Raw genomic sequence first — 25,023 nt, 5'->3', positions numbered from 1 at the left:
AGATATTTCAAGGCTGAACTGGGTAAGTTGTGAAACTCTTATTTCACATAAACAAAAAACAGGTGTATAAAATTTAGTGATGAGACATGTACCTGGCATGACCTGTGCCTTAAGTTCATTCCCATGCAGCTCTCAGTGGCACCCCAGAGAAGCCAGTTTTGCCCTTGATGCAGTTTCTTCATCTCTAGAATGGAGTAGTTGCTCCCTGCTGTCCAGTGTGTTTTGCAGAGGCCAGAGCTACTGTACCGCCCAACCCCCCCCCCAAGACCAAAAAATGTAGGATAACAGTGGGATATAGAGGTTATCTTTCTGTACAGTAAACAAAGCTGATGCCAGGTGTTGGAGATTTCATAGTTATGTCCTCCATTGCCTACCACCATGGACAAATAGGCAAGTAGCTGTGTGTTCACTAAGTACACACGGTGTTTAAGGGGATGGGAGAAGCGTGAGGCCCTGCTGTTCTCCAGTATATGAGGATGCATTAGGGACTAAAGGGTCTTTAGAAGGAGGGTCTTATATGGATGTGAAGGAAGAAGTCATGGTCTGAGGGAGTCAGAAAGGGTCTTAGTGAGGAGACTTCTGGAAAATGTTTTAAGGGAAGATGAGATTTGGGGGGTTTTGAAGCTGAAGGCCAATTCTCAGGAAGGGGGAGGTTTAAGGAGATCTAAAGGGTGAAGTCATGGCCAAAGGAAAGATCAACAAAAATAGAAATGGATAAAATTAAGAGGGCAAGCTGGGTGTGGTAGCACATGCCTTTAATCCCAGCACTCCAGAGTCAGAGGTACGAGGATTGCCACGAGTTTGAGGCCTCCCTGAGACTACATAGTGAATTCCAGGTCAGTCTGACCTACAGTGAAAGCCTACCTTGAACCCCCCACCCAAAAAAAAAAAAAAATTAAGAGGGCATGAGAATGGAAAGGAGGGCTTTACTCTGTGGTTTGTTTAAAGTCGGTTATGAGGTGAAAATCATAAATTCCAGCACAGTTAGTGACATTTTCTTTGATGGTTACCTATATACAAAGAACTCTATATTCTTTTTTTTTTTTTAATTTTTTTTTTAATTTTTATTAACATTTTCCATGATTATAAAATATATCCCATGATAATTCCCTCCCTCCCCACCCCCACACTTTCCCATTTGATCTATATTCTTTAAATAATGTTAAAATAATTTTGATTTATGCTTAAAGCCTAAGTAGATATGACCTTGAGGTGTAAACTTATTAATTTTCCAAATGTAAACTTGAAATTCTCTAGAATACTCTGTGAAACTCTGCAGTGGGATCAGGAGAGGATACTGTATACCACAGGATCTAAACATGGTGAGTTTGTGCCTGCCTTCCTAAGCCAGAGGAGGGAAACAGTAATACCATATAAAGATGTAACACTGTTCACTGACTCCCCATTGTCTGTGTCACTCGGTTACTGGGTTCTGTCCCCCAGGATTCTAAGACACCCCACCTGGAACCCTTATATCTGATTTCCAGGCTATTGCAACATTGTATCTGTGTAATTGAATACTTACATGATGTCATATCTGTTCCTGAGTCATCAGTCTGCATTCTATCTCCCAGCTGCTCAGAACTCCATCCTTTGTGACCTAAACTTTGTCTCTTGAATCTGGTGATCTTAAGTGACCTCCACCTGCTACTGACCATCAGGAAGCTACTCACCCTGCTGTGGTGAGATGGTTGTGGATCCACAGGTATGTTTTAGCCATCAGGCAGAGGTGTAGGAAGGCTTCAGGGTGGCAGCTTGGCACTGGACTCTGTGGTGTTACTGATCCAGATGCAAAGGAGTTTGGGCCTCATGTCCATGGTGTGGGGTAAGATGTGGTGTCTGTTCACAGAGTGTAGGAGATAGAGACTGTAGCAGTTCAGAAGTAGTGTTGGGGGGCTTGGGAAGTGGGGTTTGCCAGGTACCCTGTCAGCAGCTGAACAGAAGAAACTTGCCTCATCCTGCCTGATCATGGCCACCCACTTTCCCAGGGCAGCCATTCTTCCCACGGTGTTTCCCAAGCCCTGTTGCAGCCCCTCAGGAAGTCACAGCCAGGGCTCAAGTTTACAGCTCACAGGTGAAGCATTGTGTGTGTTTCTGGATTTGTGTCCTAAGCTCTTACCTCTGAACCTGTAATCACTGTGCCTGTGAATCTCTTGTGACTCTTTCACTGTCCTATTCTAGGCATGTGAATATGACCCCAGTTTGTTCTGTCACTGGCCCATCTCTTTCTAGTCTGTGTCCATCAGTGCCTATTTATGAAGTTTTTCCTTTAGGTTGTGGGGTCACTAAGTCATAGAGTGAAATCAGGATTCCCCTTTCCTGGCTGGGTGATCTTTGTTAAGCATTTTTCTCTCTCTGAGTCATTTATGCATGGATACTTGGGGGGGGGGGGGAGAATAGAAGAATGGAGCATATACCCAAAATCTTACCAGGGGACAGATGAGTTCACCTTGTTCTTTGAGTGTCCCTGTGACCTTGGAAATTTGTCTCTGCATCCTTTCCCTGTTTTCCTTTTATTTTTAAACTCAGTATCACACAAAATAGCCCAGATTGACCTGGAATTCACAGCCCAGCTGTACCTGAGGCTTGCAACAATCTTCTGAACTCAGCCTTCCAAGCACTGAGATTTATACACATGAGGCACCTACTTCTAGCTACCTGACCTGTTTTGTTCTCATCTCTCTGTCTTTTTCCTTGGCGGCCTATCTGGGAATCAATGAAAATCACTGTGGAGCCCTGGTTTGGGACAGTACTTTCCTTGGTGGACCCCTTTACCCTGGTGGGTGGTTAATACTGGATGCAGAATATTAGGAGAAGCTATGCTCAGATACCTCACCCCTTCCTTCTCTGTCTAGATGGGTCCAAAACCTGGGATCAGTCTCACTTCCAACCCAGACATGGAGGTGCAGGCCTGTAATCCCAGACACTCAGGAAGCTAAGGCAAGAGGGAGGACCAGAAGTTACAGTCGTTTGACTTTTTAATGATTCCCATGCTGACTGTTATCTCCTCTCCTCTGTGTTTTCACTGGAGACTTCCATTGTGGGACTAGGTAGGTATTCTTGATGAACTTCTCTCAGTATATACTTTTCTTTTCTTTCTTTTCTTTTCTTTTCTTTTTTTTTTTTTTTTTTTGGTCATTGGGGGCTACCCATCTCAGGATGAAAGTCTTATTATATTAAGGAGGAAGCAAGTATTTGCTCCTGCAGGATCTTCAGCAAGTTGCTTTTTTTGGGTTTGTACTGGGTTGGAGCGCAGTGGTCTTGTATTCACAGATAAACAGGTTGTCGAGGTTGTAGGTGTGCCTGCAACTCTGGGCCAGTGGCTAATCGGAAAGCTGTGGTTGGAGGTCCCATGTCTCTTCTGTCTTCTGACCACAGCCTTAAGACCCAGGAAACAGGAACAGGAGATGATCATACAGAAGCTTTGACCTCATCCTTTCCTACTAAAATTAAAGTGTGGCAAGTAACAGTATCCTGAAGGAGCTCTGCCTTGCCCTTCTCTGTATGCAGGTCTTACAATAGGAGCCGAGTCTGTCAGTTTGAAAATTTAATTGCAATGGGTCTAATATGATTCCAGTGTGGTAAGTCTCATATCAAAGTATTTAACTGTCAAATCCACAGCTGTGCACTGACTGTAGTGGACAGCAGAGAGAGCAATGATTAGATTGTTTTTAGTTTTCTAGACCTACAGAGTTGTTAAGTAACCATGATTTCCAGAAACTAAATAGATAGAAAGCTAGGAAAGCCTCACTTGATCTGCATGAGCACAAGTCCAGTGCAAATGAATGAAACAACAGGGAATAATGTTCCTTCACCCAGTTTAACAACTCAGAGCAGTTGATAGGCCTTGAACCCCTTCCATGGTGAGGAGGAGGAAGGATCATGATACGCTACCAAAAATTACTGATAATCTTTTGCCCATACTCCCCTAAGAAGACCTAAATCTTTTGACCAGTTTAAGTGTACACTGGGGAAAGGAAATAATCTTACCTTTCAGGGCCTAGTGATCACTTGTTCTAAAGTTACTCTGAATCTATCACATTTCCTGTATAACAGCTTGGGGGAGTTTTTTTATTTTATTAAGTAGAAACTTTGTATGGACACGTCATGTGTCAGTACCATCATTTCCTCTCCCTGCTTTATTTCTGCTGAGAGCCCTCCTCAGTGGGATTGCTGATATTCACTGTGGGGTTGTGGGTTATGAGATGTGAGAGCAGCAGACATTGTAGGTGGAAGGGCAATGCCTGTGGACATTCCCCCTTCCATTCTGTGGCTTTTAGCAACCTTTCTGCCCCTTCTTCCACAAAGTCCCTGAGCTATGTTAGGTTGCTTTAAGTCTACTTTAGTGTTGAGCTCTCAGCACCTTTTGGATTTCTGCTTTGGTACATTTTGAGTTTCCTGCGTGTCTGTCTCCATCACCTTGATGCTGCATGTCAGGTTTGCCATTGAAGCAGCACTCTTGTTCATCTAGCCAATTCCTCAGTGGTTTAACCTGGGCCCTGTCTGAAGTACGTAGGGTGGTTTATCTCCTTGGTCCTTGATGCCTTATAAAAACGAAAAACAGATTTTCCGATGGAGAATGAGGTCAGCATAGGTTAAATGGGATAAGTGTTGTTAAATGAGAGAGATTTTGATGGCTATGGCCTCTATTTTGCCAAACACTAGTGGGAGCTTCACATTGGAGTCTATAATCTTCGTCTCCATAGGATTCTGACTCTCTTACAATGTGTGATTTCAGCACTTGGCAGCCTGAAGCAGTAGGGTTGTTAGCTCACAGCCAGCCTCTGTCACTTACAAGGTATAAAGGGAGAAGGAAGTGAATAAAAGAGGGTAAAGACAAGGGCATTGATGTGAGGCTCTGGAGGGAGGGCCAAAAGAATTTGAGAGAGATAGAGAGGCATGACTCAATACATGGCTCTTGCCTCTTACTCAAGCACTTAGAAGGATTATGTTGGAGGCCTGTTTGGTCTGTACTATGAGTGCTATCTCAGAGAGGAGGAAGGTGGGATGGGGTGCAAGAGAGGTATAGATACTTAGGTTGAAAGATTGACTCCTACATCATAGGACTAGAACTACCCCAGGGAAAAAGGAAGGCCTCTACCATTTAACATGGAAGCATCATTCCACAAATTTAAGATTGTGGGACTAAATAACCCTAGAGACATTTTGAAATCATTGCTTGCCAAGTTATCCATTTTTAGAAATTAAGGAAAGGGAAGAATGATCAATGTATGATGAAAGGCAATTTTTAGGACAATGACACTGTCAATACTGGGATGCTGCATATACAATAAATATCTGTTGAAACCTACCAAAGTATGCAGAGTTAAGAGTGATCCCCATTGCAAATTTTGGACTTAGTGAACAGTTGTGCATTTGTTTATTATTTATCACCACCATCAAATATAATACATTGGGTCATGATTGTAATAAATACACTACCTACATGCAAAATGCTAGGAAGAAGAAAATATGAGTCATAATATGAGCATATGGAAAAATATGTACTAGGTACTCATTTTCTCTGTAAAAATAGACAGCTTTGGGAAAATGTGCAAAAAACTAAGGCCATCATATCCTACATAAAATTACATCATTTGCTTAAAATATACAGAAATAGATGAATATCATGGCACACCCTTGTAATCCCTGCACTGGAGGGGTAGAAGAAAGGTGTTATCATTGCACAGCTACATAGTGATTCCCTGTCTAAAAAAAGCCCACAAAGGAGTGGATGTATAAGGTAATAAATTAAATTGAATGTAAAAAATGTGGTACAGCTTAATGCATCATAATGTAGATTTAATACTTTGAAAGAATGATCAGTGTTGTAGCATATGAATGGTTTGTAGGTCTGTCAAATTTTTGCTTGAATCAGGTGAATGGCATAGCTTCAATTATATTTAGGCAATTTTCTTCCCCCTTCTAAAATATTCACACCCAAAGACTGCTCAAGAGGGCTAGGATACTTTATTCTGTTTCTACCACATCATAGGGCACTTGCAGAACTAGATTCAATCAGGAACAAAATGAATAGAAGATTTTGAGTTAAGCATCTGATAGTAATTAGGTGTCATAGGTAATAGAGAAAACCCCTAACCCAGCTGTAAACTGTTTCATTTAAATTTATAATGCTATTTGCAAGTAGTTCAACAATGGTACTGTTCAAAAGAAGTGTTTTGTTTTTTTGTTTGTTTGTTTGTTTCCTTTTGGTCTTGTGCTTATATTGAATTCCCCTGGGAAGCATTAAACATATATCAAAATGCCAGAACCAGGATTCTGATTTCATTAGTTCACTTACTTGAGTTGGAGATGCTTTTAAAGTCCTCCTGAGATTGTAATGTGCCCTCAGCAGTTCAACCATGAATTTCAGGGCTTGCAGTTTATGAGCTGTGCATGGCATCTGTGTGTGCTGTTTGGTTTGTACACTGGAGTAGCTCACTTGTCAGTATTAGAAAACAACTTTTCCTGGCTTTAATGAAAGATCAAATTCTCATTGTATTTCCTTATTTATCTAGATTGCTACAGGTTAAAAATGAATTCACAATGGACTTTATAACTGAAGTCATGTCACTTGCTTTACAGGATTTTTTAAGATATATATATATATATATATATATATATATATATATATATATATATATATATGTATGTATATATATGTGTGTGTGTGTGTGTGTGTGTGTGTATAAATAATCTCCCATGTAAGCCAGATGCACAAGGGGGTGCATTGTGTTTGGAGTTCGTTTGCAGGGGCTAGAGGCCCTGGAAATTTTACATATAAGTACCAAAAATAGAAATAATTTGTATGCATATGAACTGTATATCACATGTTTTCAATTTTTTTTCTACAATGAAAAAAATTGATTTTTGGTATGGTTATTTTTCCAGTCAATTCTATCTTTTTTTTTAATTGTTTTAAATATGAAAGGCAATTATGGCAAAGCTAAAATTACAATTCCTTGGCTTATACTGAGACTTGTGAGTAAGCAGGAACAAAGGTTATAGAGAACGTATGACCCTTGCTGATTTATGATACACTGCCCTAAAAACCAGCATTATTTTGTAACTCATTCAAGTAGAAACATGTGGCATATGTGTGTGAGTGTATGTTCATTGTGTGGCATGATGTTGGAAGGAATAAATGTAAATATATCAAGGTTCATTTATCAATGTAGGCTAATTGTTCAGAGATTCTAGGATTTAATAATGCAGACCACCCAGTTAAAATAGTTTTTTGAATAGTTGGCTGAAGTATAGGTCCAAAGATGGCCAACTGTGTATGACCTCAAGCTCTCTGAGTTCCCAGTTATTAAAGAAGAAAGCAGGTTTTTATACTTAAAGATAAATTTATTGTCTAACAACACTGTTAAGCTATATGTCAGTTGAATATTTAAATGCTGAGAAATAATGGTGGGAAAATACGGTCTTTTTAAAGTTTTTTATTGACAATTTCCATAAGTCCAAATGATATACTATGATCATAATCCTTTCCCACTACACTCTATTTTCTTACCCTCCCAAATCCATATGTCATTGAATCACTTCTTACCCAACTAGTATCTCTTTTATTTATTTCGCTTTCAGGGAATGTTTGAGGTAGGGTCTCACTCTAGCATAGGATGACCTGGAATGCACTATGCAGTCTCATGCTGGCCTTGAACTTGATCCTCCCTTCTCTTCCCAAGTACTGGTATTAAAGCATGTGCCATGATGCCTGGCTCTGTTTTATGTTGATATCATCATGTTTTCCTTCCTATTATGCAGGCATTGTCAATGTAACATCATCTACTGTGAGGTAATTAATATCAAGGATAGTTTTTATCTATTGTTAGCATTCTTCCCCTTTGTCTCACACTCATTCCTCCATCTCTTCCACAATGGTCCCTGAGCCTGGGAGTGTGTGATAAAGATGTGTCATTTAGTACTGTCCACTATGACTTCTCAGCACTTTGGTTAGTTTTTTTGTTTTTTTTTTTACATATTTATTTATTTATATATTTATTTGACAGAGAAGGGGAATGGGCGAGCCAGGGCCTCCAGCCACTGCAAACAAACTCCAGATGTGTGCACTCCCTTGTGCATCTGGCTAACGTGGGGCCTGGGGAATTGAACCTGGGTCCTTTGGCTTTGCAGCCCTTTGGTGAGTTTTTAATCACCCAGTGGTCATCACCATCTGAAAAGAGAAGCTTCTGTAACAAAAAGGAGCAAAATATGGCTATGAACATAAATAGGCAGTTTGATGAACATAATATATCTATTTAGCGGGACAACAGACGTAGTTCTCCCCTAGGGTTAATGACCTCCCCAGCTATAGACTTTTAATTAGGTTTTTAGTACCAGGCAGAAATTCCCTCTTATTGAGCAAGCCTCTAGTCCAATCCCATAAATGACATAGCACTACTGCACCAATGGTTACATTTGACATAGTTGGCCAGTCATAGAGCTTACATGGTCTAGTGCTGGTTAATACCATTGGTGACTTCTCTCTCCCAACAGGCTGCATAGCTCTTTACAGCATCTTGACAACCAGCCAGCTAGGAGGAAGCTTCATGCTTTGCTCCAGCTTAATTTCTTAGTATCCTGTAACCCAAGCATGTGGGTCTTTAGAAATAGTTTCTTTTTTTTTTTTAATTTTTATTTATTTATTTATTTATTTATTTGAGAGAGACAGGCACAGAGAGAAAGACAGATAGAGGGAGAGAGAGAGAACGGGCGCGCCAGGGCTTCCAGCCTCTGCAAACGAACTCCAGACGTGTGCGCCCCCTTGTGCATCTGGCTAACGTGGGACCTGGGGAACCGAGCCTTGAACCGGGGTCCTTAGGCTTCACAGGCATGTGCTTAACCGCTAAGCCATCTCTCCAGCCCTAGAAATAGTTTCTTACCATTTAGTTATTATGGATAGTTAAGGCCCTTTAAAACAACCTGCTACATTCTGAGGCATTAGTGGCCTCCCTGGAAATTTTTTACTCTGTAGAAAATATCCCACCTCAGCACTAAAATTTATCTAATAACAATGTGTTGCTTCTGGGTACAATGTCACTCATGTGCATAAGATATTTCTGCTCAGACTCTCTCTATTTCAACATATTATTAGCTAGGAAAGAGTAGGTCTTAAAAGTCATTTATCTGTTAGTAAACCAGTATGGATCTATAAGAAGATAATAATTCAACTTTATGAACACCAACATTTGTAACATACATTTGGGCCAAGATATTTCATGTTGTGTGTGTTCATTAGATGGGAGTCTCATGTAGTGATAGCATGCACAGTGCAATGTGTTCATGTGGGTTTCCAACATAGGATGCAGTGAAGTTACCTGAAGTAATATGGAAAAGTGGTGCCAAAAAATTATTGCATTTATTATTTATTATATATTTTATTAAGAATATTTAGGGAGCCGGATGTGGTGGCGCATGCCTTTAATCCCAGCACTTGGGAGGGAGAGGTAGGAGGATCACCGTGAGTTCGAGGCCACCCTGAGACTACATAGTGAATTCCAGGTCAGCCTGGGCTAATGTATATGTATATATTTGGGCATTGTGTGTTCAGTTTACTTTAGTTTTTCTTATGACCCCATGTTGATTATCAGACTCCATATGGAGTCATGTTCTATATTTTAATAAGTTTCTATTCTGCTCTCAGTGTTGGGAATTGAACTCACAGCTTTTCTTTCTCTGGGCATTCAGCAAACCACAGTATACTACAATTTAATGCCACCAGCCCTAATATATACCTTTCCATTATATTGTAATCATGTTTTAAGTCATGACAGTAAGACACAGGTATATTTGTCTTCAGTCTTTTCTCTCTGTGAATAACTCCATGTGAAGATACACATAGGAGAGTTAAATTGTGTTTTCTAGTCCCACTTTTGTAGTCTGGGATTGAAGAGAAATATCTCATTACAGGACTTAGTATCATTTGAAGACATAGCTGTGGACTTCACCCGGCAAGAGTGGCAGGACCTGGATGTTGCTCAGCGAAACCTCTACAGAGATGTGATGCTGGAGAACTACCACAGCCTGGTGTTCTTGGGTGAGACAAATTTTCCTGAAACTGACTAGCAGTTACTTTCCTTTTGGTTGATAAGAATAGATATCATTTACTCATGTTTAATATTATTTTGATATCATACTTTTAAGTTGACTTGCTATAATAGGCCACATTATATAGAACAGTGTGGCTTTACAGTACATATATATGTAATGACAACAGTCTGTTAGCTCAGGTATTAATTGTATGGGGGACAGATGAAAATTCTTTTAGCTGTTTTGAAATACTAATTTGTCAGATGCATACTTACACTGTGCTATAGAGCCTGACAGGTTATTTCTTCCAAATGCAACTATGTAGTCCCAGGGGTGGCCTTGAACTCATGGCAGTCCTCCTACGTGCTGGGATTAAAGGCCTATGCCAGCATGCCTGGCAAAATTTTACAATTTCTTTTTTAATTTCTTCCACTCCTCATTCATGGTTTATTTTTAAATTTTTATTTATTTGTTTGCAAGCAGAGAGAGAGAGAATGGGCACACCAGGGCCCCTAGCCACTGCAAATGAACTCCACATGCATGTGCCCCTTGTGCATCAGACTTACAAGGGTCCTGGGGAATCAAACCATGGGTCCTTTGGCTTCACAGGCAAATGGCTTTACCACTAAGCCATTTCTCCAGCCCTCATTCATTGTTTAAAAGTGTGTTGTTAAGTCTTTAGGAGCTGGTGGAATTCTAACACTTTTTCTTGTTAATTTCTAGGTTTAGAGCATTGTGATCTGATATGATATAGGAAATTATGTCAATTTGCCTGAATTTGTGGAGGAATACTTAGAGTCTACTATATGTTGTGTTTTGGAGAAGGTTCCATGGGCTGCTGAGAAGAATATGTATTCTGTAGAATTGGGTTGGAATGTTATGTACATGTCCACTTGGTGTAATTAAGCCATAGTAGTGTTGAGCTCTCTTACTTACCTGTTGAATTTTTTTGTGGATGATCTGCCTATTGATGATAGTGGAGTATTGATGTCCTCCAACCATGATGGTGTTGGTGTTTATTTGTGTTTTGCTATAAAGTAGGTTTTGTTTCATACACTGTGGTGCACCTGTTTGGCATATATAGATTTATGATTGTGATGTCCTCTTGTTGGATTGTTCTCTTGATGAGTAAGAAGTGGCCTTCCTCTTTTCTGATTGCTTTTGACTTGAAGTCCTTTTTTTTGTACTATTAGATATTAATATAGCAACAACCACTTCTATTATTTCCATTTGCTTGTAATATCATTTTCCATCCTTTCTCCCTGAGGAGTTGCATGTCTTTAGTGGCTGTGTGAGTTTCTTGAAGACAGAAGATAGAAGGGTCTGTTTCAGCTGCAATTGTATGAGATTGCAACCCTTGAGATTGGGCCAGCTGACCTGCACTGAGGCAACAGGAAGAATATAGACTCTTTTGAAGGGGGCTGAGTGCTTAAGGAGTGTCCTGTTCTTCAAAGTCTGCTCTATTCCCCCCTGTATTGACAAATTGGCACCCTATCTGGATTGTGGAGTATAAAAAATGCAAGAAAGAGAGGGTCATTGAGTTTGCAACACGGTCTTGTGTTTTGGAAATGGCCATGGGCAGTGTGAAGCAGGTTTGCTGGATGCCTGCATGGAGACCCCAGGGGCCATGAGAATGAACCATGGATCACAGTGGAGACCCAGTGGAGATGCCGGGAACATGAGATAGCTGCTAAGGAAAGCTGATGGCCCTGATGAAGGTTTCCAGGACTGTGAGTAACCTAGCTGGAGGGGCAGAATTGGAATACCAGAGACTTGTTGCTGGTTAGAATTATCGGACTTGGAGATTTGTCACTGGCTAGAGTTGTTGGACTTGGAGCTACAGAGTCTGATATTTGTCCTGTTTAAATCTTGTATTGGTTGAATATTTCTTTACTATGTCCAGTGCCATCTTTTGCAGTGTGAATATTTATTTTGTGCCATGATGGGTTTTGTTTTGTTTTGGTATTATGGTTCAGTTAAAAGATCTTAGCTTATAGGGATGTTTGAGCATCATTGGAATTGATAGTAATTATGGGGACTTTTAAAGTTGGACTGAATGCCTTGTGTTTTATATCAAGTATATGAGAGCCAGGGGCAGAATGTGGTGGTTTGATTCAGGTGTCCCTCATAAACTTAGGGGTTCTGTATGCTAGTTTCCCAGCTGATGGAGATTTGGGAATTAACACCTCCTGGAGGCGGTGTATTATTGGGGGTGGGCTTATGGGTATTATAGGTAGTTTCCCCTTGCCAGTGTTTGGCACACTCTGCTACCACTGTTGTCCATCTGATGTTGGCCAGGGGGTGATGTCCACCCGCTGCTCATACCAGTGTTTTCCCTGTCCAAGCCCCCTTGGCGCTTCCCCTCAAGTCTGTAAGCCAGAATAAACTTATTTTCCCCACAAGCTCCTCTTGGCCTGGTATTTTCTGTCAGCAATGTGAACCTGAGTGCAACAGTTTCTTCTTTGTTGGAGTCTGCTTGGAGTTCTGTTAACTTGTAACTTAGTGGGACTCTGTTGAGAGTGTATGAATGTCTGCTTTGATAATTTTGTTGAATAAGTTCTTCATTCCTTTGGTCTGAGTTTCATCCCCTTTGGTATACCGATGATCTGAATGTTAGGACATTTAAGTCCCCTCATGTTCTGTTCACAAGATTTTTTTGAAGTTATTAAAGTTTCTGGATTCCCAGCCTGTGCCTTCTGTTTTGTCTTTCAGCTTGGAGGTTCTGTCCTCCACACTCTGTTCGTGAGGATGTCTAGAGAGGATTTCAGTAGTTCAATTTTCTTTGTGTTTTCTGTTACCTTTTTCTGTATATTATCCTTCCCTTTGTGATGTTCCTGTTTCAGGTCATGTTTTGATTTTCTTAATGCTTCTTGGAATTCCTCCTCACATTAATAGCTGGTTATTGAGACTCTTTTTTGGCTCACCTTCTATTATATTTTTCTTGGACATCTTTCCAGTTTTTGTATATTAGGTCAAGCCTACTAACGACAGTTGTGTGGATTTCATTTTTTGTTGCTGATTTGCTACCAGTTTTGCAGTCGGCTTGGCGAGGGTCACCTATCTTATGTCTTCACTTTGGGGTTCTATTCCTGTTGTCACCTCTGTGTTTTCACTGGAGACTTCCATTGTAGGACTAGGCAACCTTGTTGGAGATCTCTCAATTTGTTCATCATAAGTTGTGTTGTGCCCATCACAGTGTGGGAATCTTATTTAATTACAGAGGAAGCAAGAATTTTCCCTTATAGTGTCTTCAGTGAGTGTTCTGTTTTATATTTGAATAGGCTAATGGTGGCTTTGTGTTTTAGAATGCACAGGTTTGCGGGGGGAGGGGGGAGCAAAAATGCAGATGCTGCTATTGGCTGTTGACCACTACCAAAGGTGGGATTGGAGGTTTGGGATCCCTGTGACCTATTCTCAGCTGTGTCTTTCCTGTGGCTCCATGCTACAGCACTTGCCTCTGCTCTCTCACTGTGCTCAGATGGGCAGGTTATGGAGGACTCACTGGTTTCCCTGGATGGTTATTTCCTGATTTTCCTGTGTTCCCCTTCTGTGATTGAGTTGATCTCCCCAAATATTAACTGGAAGTAGGACAGGTATTTGGAGAAGTAGTGGTGGTCGCTGGGTTCCACAGGCCTGGCTGAATCAGAGTATTAGCTGATGTGGGAGAGACAGATGCACCAGCCAAGGGGCACACACAGGGGCTCCTGTAGGCAGCACTAGGTGAGGATGGTCTGTGAACAGGGGGAGCTGAGGCAGCCTTCAGGCCATCCCACCAAGGAGGCAAGACAGGGGAGGGTGGCAGGAGATGGGAGCACAGAGGGGCCTTGGGCGTAGGCACTGGAGCCTGACTCGGGCCAGATGCAGCTGGGTCCTCCAGAAGACAGGGAATTGAGCCCTGGCCAGTGACAGACACAGTGGCAGGGGGAGGGGGAGGGGTGCAGCTTTCAGACAAGCAAGTATGTGTGCACCACTGACAGATGCAGTGGGTTGAGAGCCTCTGGGAGACAGGGAAACGCTTGCAGGCCACCATGGATACTCCAGGAGACAGGGAAGTTCACACAGATCCCCAACAGAAGCAGTAGGGACCCTGCTGGAGGCAGAGAAGTATGCTCGGGCCACTGACAGATAGAGTGAAGGGGTGGGGGGTCGACCTTTGGGTAGCTCAGTGGGAGACAAGGGAGCAGGTGGGCCTCAGATGGAAGCAGCTAGGGGAAGACTGGGAGGTGTGTGGGCTGTGGGCCCCAGAGTCTGCAGGTAGCACAGAAGAGAACCTGATCAGGTAGTCAGCGGAACAGTGACTGAGGCTAATGGTTGGGGGGGAACCTGAGGGTCTTGTGGGCTACCTGAGGCATGGGAATTTCCAAATTCTTAACTCTGCCCCTCTGTTCCTGCCCCCTGGAGGTCTGCTAAGACCTATTCAAACCAGAGCCCCATAGATCTTGCCTGATACAACCCTGGGAGCTGAACCGTGGTTAGGAGAACACTGTCATCTTGACCCTCCTTTTTGTAAATCACTGGATTTTGGCTTTGCTCTTGAAATTATTAGTTTTCTTTGATTAGAATTTTGCTAATTTGAATATATTGTGACAGAGTAATTTGTTCCTGAAATCTTTTTTTTTTAATTTTTATTAACATTTTCCATGATTATAAAATATATCCCATGGTAATTCCCTCCCTCCCCACCCCCACACTTTCCCATTTGAAATTCCATTCTCCATCATATTACCTCCCCATTACAATCATTGTAATTACATATATACAATATCAACCTATTAAGTATCCTCCTCCCTTCCTTTCTCTACCCTTTATGTCTCCTTTTTACCTTACTGGCCTCTGCTACTAAGTATTTTCATTCTCACGCAGAAGCCCATGTTCCTGAAATCTTTTAAGGTTCTTGTGACCTCTAGGTAAACTTCTTTCCCATGGTAGGAAATTCTTTCCTGGAATGTATTTTTATTTCATTTGTCTTACTATTACATGGTTACCACATAAGTTCACTTATGTAAGAGCAGTTCTTACAAATCAAAAGGCCTATCTCTTCTTTTGTTTTTTCCAATTTCTTAATTTTCCTTAGTTATTTTTAAATAGTCATGTAATATTTTTTCTCTGCCTTATTAATTTAGCTATGAAGCCCCTACCAAGACCTTTGCATTTGCCTATTTTAGTAGCTACTCACTTGCAGTGGCCAGAATAGGACACCTTGGCTTGTTCCATTGATCTTCCACTTGTTTTTGTGCTTTAAGACAGAGTCACCTATAACTGATTCCAGATCTTGCAGGGCGCCAAAGAGTCTTCAGTCTCTACTTTCTTTAATTGAAGTTTTCCCCACCAAATGTTCTGGATTATTCTTCTTTGTTTCAACTGTCAAGAAATGTGATTGGCTGCCTCTCTTCATTTCATATTCTTTCTCACATCATTGTATTAAGATGAGCATTGTGATATATACTGTTATTCCCAGAACTTAGGAGGCTAAGGTAGGAGGATCACCATGAGTTTGAGGACATCCTGAAGCTACAGAGCCAGTTTCAGCCAGCATTTGAGCATTGGGCTAAAGCAAGACCCCATCTTAAAAATAAGCAAAAAACTCATTGTTTTATATATCATGCTGCTTAATGTCATTTCAAAGTAGTATTCAGAGTAGTAAAAACTTGGCAGTTCATCTAGTAATAGAGCACAGTTCCTGAAATAAAGCTGTTATCGTTCATGAATCCACCTGATTTATTTCTCATGTACAGGGAACTGTATGACCAAGCCAGATTTGATCTTCAAGCTGGAGCATGGATTTGCACCATGGAGTGCAGTAAAAGGCTCAATCTGGAGACATTCAGGCAAGTGAATGCTACTGAGGAAAGAGCTCTCACAATGAGATGAGAATTTATAATGAATGTTTATGATAAGCAAAATTCACCAGCGTTGATTCATGTCTTAATGCCTTCCATTACTGTTAATCTGACAGTGAACTTTCTTATGTGAACCCATGACCCGTAGCTATTCCAATACTTAATTCCCTACATAGGTTGTCTTGGAAAATATTATACATTAGATGGTTTACCTAAATTCTCACTTGGCTGTCTTTTGTATTTTTAAATATGGTAGTGATATTATTTACCCTCACACTGCTCTCATGCAATCCTCATTAGAACCACCTTGTTAGGAGAGTATTTAATTGTGCAATTCTGTAATGCAGTTGTGCTTATAGTACTGATACAAAGTGAGAAATCAGTACACATAGATGTTTGTAACCCAGTTATAGTTGCAGTCACCTGTGGAATTTACAAAATTATAAAAGAGAGCTCCAAAAATTTCTGGATGGAGATAAGTGATTAGGTAGTTTCTCCACATAGTCCATGGGATGAATCTAGGTCACAAAGTATATAGACATGAGAAAGAATGAAGTGTGCAGGAATTGTAAAAAGGGGGTTGGAGGCTGGAGATATGGTTTTGCATTTAAGGCACTTTCTGACAAAGCCAAAGGACCCAAGTCCAGTTCCCTAGAACATACATACAGTCAGATGCTCAAGGTGGCACATACATATGGAATTTGTTTGTACTGGCTAGAGTCCCTGGTATGCCATTTTTTTTCTACTGTCTATCTGCCTCTTTCTCTCTCTCAAATAGATAAATAAATAAATAAGTAAATAAATGACGAGGTTTTGGTGTACACCTCGAGCAGTGTTTGATGAATGTGAAATGACATACAAAATATGATTTAATGGAGATTCATGGGGTTCACTCTAGTGCTCCTGGAGCTGACTGTACTCACAGCTTTTTTATTTTATTTTATTTTTTTAGGAAGGTAGCATTTACTTTGGCTCCCTTTCAAGGGTTCAGTCCATTGTGTGGAGAAAGCATGGCTGGTGGGAACATGAAGCAGCTAGTCACATTGTACTGGCAGTCAGGAAGCAGAGTGATGAGTACCTCACACATACGGTGCTGTCCCTAGTATTACACCTTTGAGGAAACAGTTAATGCAAGCAACACAGTCTTCATCTGTCTTGGACCTTGCTACATTCTTCTTTTTTGTTTTTTAATTTAATTTTATTAACAACTTACATGATTGTAAACAAAATCCCATGGCAATGCCTTCCCTCCCCCCACTTTCCCCTTTGAAGCTCCATTTTCCACTCCATATCCCCTCTCCCTACCCCTCCCAGTCAGTCTCTTTTATTTTGATGTCATGATCTTTTCCTCCTATTATGATGGTCTTGTGCAGGTATTGTCAGGCACTGTGAGGTCATGGATATCCAGGCCATTTTGTGTATGGGGGAGGCACGTTATAAGGAGTCCTACCCTTCCTTTGGCTCTTACATTCTTTCTTCCACCTCTTCATCAATAGACCCTGGGCCTTGGAAAGTGTGATATAGATATTGCAGTACTGAGTACTCTAGTCACTTCTTTCCAGCACCATGATGCCTCCTGAGTCATCCCTAGGACACTGAAAAGAGAAGGTTCTCTATCAAAAATGAGAGTAGCAATAATATATGGGTATGAACATTAAGAGAAGTGCTTACTGGGCAGTTTGATAAGCATAGTATATACATTTAGCTAGACAGCAACAGACGTTTTACCCCTAGGGCTCATAATTACCACTGTTTTAAGTTTTCAGTATCAGGGATATATACTCTCCCATGGAGTGGGCCTCTCCAGTCCAGTTAGAGGACATTTGGTTTCCACCATGACTGACATGCCACTATTGCGCCTGATGGCTCATTTGGCCTGGCTGGCAAAATTTAAGACTTGCAGTGTCTACTACTGAGTATCTTCACTGGTGATTTCTCTCTCTCCCATTGAACTGCATGCAGAATGGCTTCTTCCAGCTTTCTGTCAGCTGGTCTACATGGAGGAGGTTTTCAGCTCAGTTCCAGCAGGATGTTTCAGTGGCCTTGCAGCCCAAGTATGTGGAGTCTTCAGCAATAGGGTCTTACCATCTATTCCTGGTGGGAAACCAAGGGCCTCGGCAATGGCCTGTAATGTTTTGGGGGCATCAAGTTCCTCCCTGGCCAACAACTCACTGGAAGGTATTCTGTCCGTGGCACTGAAAATTTTCTAGCAACAATCTACAGCTCCTGAGTGTTCCATTGTCCATAAAAATATGTTTCCATATGATTTATTTATATTCTCTTAGATTTTGATTAGTTCTCCCTCTACCTTTCCTTTACTCAATCTTTTCCCCTGACCTCATTTAGGCCTTTTCACCCCCATTAATCTATTCTTCTACTTACATATATACAATATGATCCTATTAAGTAACCCCTCCCTTCCTTTCTCTTCCCTTTATATCTCTTTTCTAGCTTACTGGTCTTTGCCACTGTACTCACAGCTTTTATTCTGCTTTAGGCAGTCAAAATGATGAGGACACTCAGCATAAGGCAGACCACAAGTTCCCATCAAATCAGACCATGAATTGTTTATGTATCATGAAATCTTTTCAGAATTTGGTTTTCCTGTCTTTAAGAAACTCCACCCAATGCACATAGTCATCTATGTCCCCAGGCTTAGCTTGTTGAAAAGTCAAACTTTTTTTAATTAGCTTGATCTCTACATCTCTCTCTTTCTTTCAAAAGCCATCTGATGAAGCCAGGCATGGTGGCATGTACTTTTAATCCCAGCACTTGGGAGGCAGAGGTAGGAGGATTGCTGTGAGTTCAAGGCCACCCCGAGACTACCTAGTGAATTCCAGGTCAGCCTCAAGAAAAAAAAAAAAAGAAAAAGTAGTCTGATGAACCAGACAGTTTGTTACTGGCAAGTAAGTATTTAGAATGATCCCTTTGATTATACAAAGTACAGATAACCAAATTGTCACCAAAGTGGAAGGCCAACTATTTGACAAACAAGGAAGATGGATTAAGCCGAGAAGAATTATTGGAAAAATCCTTGTCTTAAGATATCTTTTTAGTATTGTTTTATAAGACTAGCAGTATTGGATTAATTTGGTCATGTAATCAATTAATATTTATAGTAATAAAATTAAGGAGAGACCCATGAAGATTTTCTAAAATTCTTGTCCCACGTATATTTAGATTAAGATATGGGGTCATACATATAGACTTATATCTCTAATTATAACTTAAAGTGGTCTGGAGCCAAGTTCAATGTTCATGTTGATTACTTTGTTATCCTCTGGTTAGCACTTTTTTGTCTGTCTCATTACATTATACACAGTTTGATATGCAAAGTATGCCATTATTATAGATAAGGTTACTTTTTTCACTGCCAAGACAGAAGCAGGTAATATAAAAATAGCAGTAAGTATAGTGACTGTTAGCATACCAAAAACCATTTAGGTCTTTTGAAGTATTTTCCTACTTTATTAATCAGTAAGAGCCATGGATTATTTTCAGTATAATTTATTGGGGTAAGGTATAGGCCTCACATCACATAATTATTCTTTTATTAATAAATAAGCAGATAATACAGGGAGCATAATAGCAATTGGAAAAGCATAGAATATGAAATAGGTTATTTTAGTGTATTATTAAAAGTATATATGGATGGGTAAATTGGTTCAGTGTGGTAGTGATAGAAAGTAAGTGAAGAGTCATTCTTATCATATCAGTATATACCCTGTGCCACAAAGTCCACTGTAATTACCAAATAAATTCTGTAGTTTTAAAATTTTTCATTTGTTTTAAAATTTAAAAAATTGTCCCATATACATATATATACACATATATACATACATACATACATATGTATATATGTTAAACACAGGGCAGCAGGTATAGGAAGTTAGAGAAGGTACATAGCTTTGTTTCTCTTTAAGAAGACTCTGACATTGAGGGAGTACAAATAGGAGATAACAGTTGTGTTTCAGATAAGGGTCTTGTGATCTTCACTTTCTCCCTCCATGAGGTAGTTCTCAGTTGCAACTTCAGGTGAGGGTCTTGTGTCCTTCAGTTTCTCTACTAGGGAGTTCACAGCAGCTCCATTATCATTACTTTAGAACTTGATTCACTGTACTGTGTTGTGTTAAAGTTGTAGGAGCTACTTGGTGAAGGTATTTTTATGTCAAGATGGTTTTACGTTGTGTCTAGAGGAAAAATAGAATGTCATACAACATCCCCCCCAACCAGGTGGGGCTATTTGTCTTTGAGGGAGATAGAAAATCTTAAAACAGAAACCTTCATGTTCTGAGAGCCAGTGTATGCATTAAGTACTTTTTGTGAAATTATAATGGAGGTAGTAATTTAAAGCAGAAAGTTTAGATCTTAAACAGAACTTTTTAAGGAGGAGAACACAGATAAACAGGCAGTGATTTTTATATCTTAATGTTATAAGTTAAAATTTATTTACATAATAGGATGTTAGTTTAAGACTTAACAACACAGTGGGTTTACCCAGCTTCTTTAATGTCATTGATTTCTGAAATTTTATCTTCTGTAACCTCCACTGAGAAAAAGAATGACAAAAAGGAGAAAAAACACCCCTCCAACATATACATAAAATAAAACTTTATGTTTGGTACTTGTATATCATCCTTAAAAATAAATCCATTCTAATCACTCGAATTAAAGGATCTATGGTATATATTTATGGGTATTTTGATATTTTTTGCTGCTTGTGATAATTCTAAAATGTTACAGAATTGTAGAACCTGTGTTGGAAAGAAATCATTATCAAGTTTTATGCATCCAATTTTAACCTAAATAGCCTAATGAAACTTTTGTATTACGATTCCAGTGGACATTATATTGCCCAAACAAGTAGCATTTATGGTATTATGAATCATTTAGCAAACCCAAAAACAACCTTTTTATAGGTTTTTAGAATTTACGATTACTTTTGTTTATGAATATGTACTTGTATGGCCTTTTAACATATCCCCAAAACATTCATACTTTAACACTTTTAGTTGTTATAGCAAAAATATATTAAAAGCAAAATTCAAAATAAAAAAATGAAGTGTCCACAAGTTTTACATATTTTTGGATTTTATGTTGTTATTCTCTATATTTTTGACAAGACAATATACAAAAACATACATTCAAATATCATGGACACACATGACATAAATACCTAAATCATAGGTTCATCTTAAAAAAAATTGCTTTTAAACTTTGTTTTTTGAGATGTAAACTCAATAACATAAAAAATGACCAGTGAGGTTAGTTATGTGGAGCTTGAACAAATACTAGAGAGCCATTGTGAGTCAAGTACCTATTTAGTATATGCAATGTAATATTTTTTGTTTGTTTCACAGCAGATTTAAAAAGTCAACAGAAAATCCACTGTATAAAGAATTCTGAATTTAAACAGTGCTATAATGCTATCTATCACAAGTCACACCTCACTTGTCATCAGCAAACTCACACAGTGGAGAAGCCTTATCATGGTAATGAACATGGGAAATCTTTATACCAGAAGTCACAACGCACTATGCATCAGAGATCTCACACAGGGAAGAAGTCATATAAATGTAATGAATGTGGTAAAGCTTTTCCCCAGCAATCCTACCTCACTGTGCATCAGAAAACACATACTGGTGATAAGTCATATGTCCATAAAAAATGTGGGAAAACATCCCTTGTGAAGTCACAAGTCATTCTGCATCAGAGAAATCAGGCAGTTGAGAAACTTCATGAAAGTAATGAATGTAGGAAAGCTTTCCTCTCCAATTCAGATCTTAATAAACATCAGAGAAGACATACAGTCAAGAAGCCATATAAATGTAATAAATGTGGGCAAACTTTCGTCTGGAAGTCAAACCTCGCGAGACATCAGAAATATTTCACAAGTGAGAAGTCACATGAATGTAATGAATGTGGGAAAGCTTTTGTGTGGAAGTCACAACTTATTCTGCATCAGAAAAATCATACAGGAGAGAAGCCATATGAATGTAATGAATGTGGAAAATCTTTCCTTCACAAGTCAAATCTTAATAGTCATAAGATAACTCATACAGGGGACAAGCCATATGAATGCAATCAGTGTGGTAAAGCTTTTTCCCAGAAATCATACCTCAATAGGCATAAGAAAACACATACAGGTGCGAAGCCACATGAATGTAATGAATGTGGTAAAGCTTTCTCCAGGAAATCACACCTCACTCAACATCAGAAAACACATACAGGTGAGAAACCTTATCACTGTGATGAATGTGGTAAAGCTTTTGCCCGGAAGTCACACCTCAGTGGTCATCAGAAAACACATACAGGTGAGAAGCCTTATGAATGTAATGAATGTGGGAAAGCTTTCAACTCCAAGTTACAACTCACTATCCATCAGAGAACTCACACAGGTGAGAAGCCATATGAATGTAATATGTGTGGGAAAGCTTTCATCTCCAAGTCACAACTCACTATGCATCACAGAACTCATACAGGTGAGAAGCCATATGAATGTAGAGAGTGTGGAAAAGCTTTCATCTGCAAGTCACAACTCACTGTGCATCAGAGAACTCATACAAGTGGGAAGCCATATAAACGTAATAAATCTGGGAAAGCTTTCTATCAGAATTCACAGCTTCCTATTCATGGAAGAACTCACAGCTGAGATGCCATTTGAATGTATTAAGTTTGACAAAGCTTTTTACTAGAATTGAATTAATCATGTATCAGAGCATTAATATAGATGAGAAACCTTATGAGTAAGATGTATGTGGGAAGGCTTTCTACTAGAAATCATAACCCCGTGCATCAGAGGATTCATAAGAGTTAGGGATGTGGTGGTGCATGCCTTTAATCCCAGCACTCAGGAGACAGAGGTAGGAAGGTTTCCATGAGTTCCAGGCCACCCTGAGATGACATAGTTAAGTCCAAGTCAGCCTGAAACAGAGTGAAACCCTACCTCAAAAAAACCAAAAAAAAATAAAATAAAATATATATGTATATATTAATGAGTATGGGAAAGACTTTCTTAAAGACTTAAACCTCACTGTTTACCAGTGAACTTAGGCAGCAATTATAGGGATGTAATGTGTGTTTGAAAACTCAATATTCTCATCTCCATATGAATCACAGAAATAGCAATGTTGAGTGGACATATGAATGTGCAAAAAAAAGCTATGCCTCCCATAGTATTAGAGAACTCAAAATGTTGTAGAGTCTTGTGCATATAACGAGTGGAAGGTTTTCACTCAGACATATATCATTCCACATAGGACAATTTATACCAGTGAGAACTCTTCCAAAATTAAATCATATATACAATTTTTTATTCCTCTGAAACTTACACTTGATTTTATATCTTTGCAATAAAAGCAAGTTGTTTTAAAGATTTAAATTGCCAAATCTTGTATGTTGAAAACCTTACTAAATTTAACAATGTCTGTAACTCATGTTTGACTTCAGAAAAGGATATGCATATAGGTGAGAATCCTGGTGAATGTTAATTTTTTTCTAGTATGTAACTTTGTCAATTGTCACCTGAAAATGCCTCAGGGAAGGTGTCAATGTTTTTCATGCCTAATAAGGATTTGATATTTCCAGGTTACATTAAATTACTTACATATCTCAATTTATGTAATGTATCCACTGCATTTCTGGTGTCATTGATTTCACAAGATATAACTAATACCTAATTCATTAACATTTCAACAATAATGATGGTGGTAAAAAGTCATTAAAATTGGAGATGAATTGAGACCAAAGATGTTGAATGGATCCTGGATTGTGGTTGGTTAAGCCCAAACCCATCAGCCATCAGCTCAGGATCACCTGAGCATGAAGGTAAGGTTCACCATAGTAAGGTTATAAGATACTTACTTTTCAGGTGGTCAATTCATCTCACCTAAGCTTCCAGGTTCTGGTCAGCCTCTCTCATCATCACATCCACATTGACATGGCCCCCTTTCAGAGCCCTCATAGAGGGAGCTCTCTATCCTACTCTTTCCTTAATCTAATAAAACTTTAACCCTTGAAAGATGTTGGATGGGTGGGTGATGGGAAAGGGGATAAAAATAATAAGAATGGATTAAGCTCAAAATTATTATGTATATATGCGGTGGCTTGAATATAAAATGTCCCTCATAGCCCCATGTGTTTGTGATTACACCTGATAATCCTCAGCTTGTGGAATCTTGCTAAAGGAGGGTTTTACTTGGTGAGGACTTCAGTATCATTACTCAACTTTAATGGGTGTTTTCCAGTACATGCAAAGGTTTTTCTACTTCCTACATATGTGGAAATGTATGTGTCCATCCAATGTCCAACCATGTTTCAACATCCCCTTGATACAGTAAGGCAAAAGTAATTTGTCTCTAAATGTCCTTTTGGTTTTGTTTTCTTTCAACATGAAGATGGTAACTGCAATGGACAACTGGCACTGAGAAATGTAGTCATTGCTCTAATTAATCTAGCCATGTAGCATTTCTTCTGCAACTTTTATGTGATGATGATGGGGAAGGATTTAAAAATTTGGACTAGAGGAGCCCTGCAGTGATGTAAGCAAAATCTTGATGGACAGGTGAGACCCTACCTCGAAAAAAATAAAAAACACCCATAAAACTATACTGAACTGAACGAAAATTCAATTAAGAAATTTCATGAAACCTTAAACCTGGCAAATAACCTCCAATTTCAGCACATAGGAAGACAAGGCAAGAGGATATCAAATTTGAAGCCATTGTGGTCAACATAGCAAGACAGTGTCTCAAAAAAGGAAAAAAAAAAAAAAAACACAAAAGTCATGAAATAGCATTCTACTGTGACAACCCACGCAGTTGAAAGCTTCTCTATACTGGAAAACAAACATGACTGTTTGAAATTCCAGAGAGATTTTATATCTGATAACTGCCTTCATTAATGTTACAGGATAAAAACCCAACATACAAATATGAGTAATGATTATATATACCAATAGCAGACTTACAATGAAATTTAACCCCCAAAAATTTCAGTTACAATAGCTTAAAAAAAAAAAAGCCAAAATGTGGCAATAAACCTAACCAAGGAAATAAAAGACCTCTCCAGTGAAAAGTTTTAAGACATGGGAGGGAGTAAAAAACTGAAGATGGTAGAAAATGGAAATACCCATGCTCCTGGACTGGAAGAC

General features: G+C 39.4%; 1 protein-coding gene across 1 annotated transcript in view; it reads left to right on the top strand.

The window, feature by feature from the left end:
* Window positions 1–23,487, top strand: part of LOC123455292 (zinc finger protein 25-like) — a 34,569-nt gene extending 11,082 nt beyond the window's left edge. Inside the window, exons 2-4 of the mRNA XM_045135665.1 lie at window positions 9,913–10,039; window positions 15,768–15,860; window positions 21,233–23,487. Coding sequence (XP_044991600.1) covers window positions 9,913–10,039; window positions 15,768–15,860; window positions 21,233–22,524 — 1,512 coding nt within the window. The 3' untranslated portion in view covers window positions 22,525–23,487. The remainder of the gene's footprint in view (window positions 1–9,912; window positions 10,040–15,767; window positions 15,861–21,232) is intronic.
* The last annotated feature ends 1,536 nt before the right edge of the window (window positions 23,488–25,023 follow it).

Source organism: Jaculus jaculus, chromosome 16, assembly GCF_020740685.1.
Source record: "Jaculus jaculus isolate mJacJac1 chromosome 16, mJacJac1.mat.Y.cur, whole genome shotgun sequence".
In the NCBI taxonomy this organism is placed as follows: Eukaryota; Metazoa; Chordata; class Mammalia; order Rodentia; family Dipodidae; genus Jaculus; species Jaculus jaculus.
The sequence above is the reverse complement of the archived record's forward strand: the minus strand, read 5'-3'. Positions and strand labels throughout refer to the sequence as shown.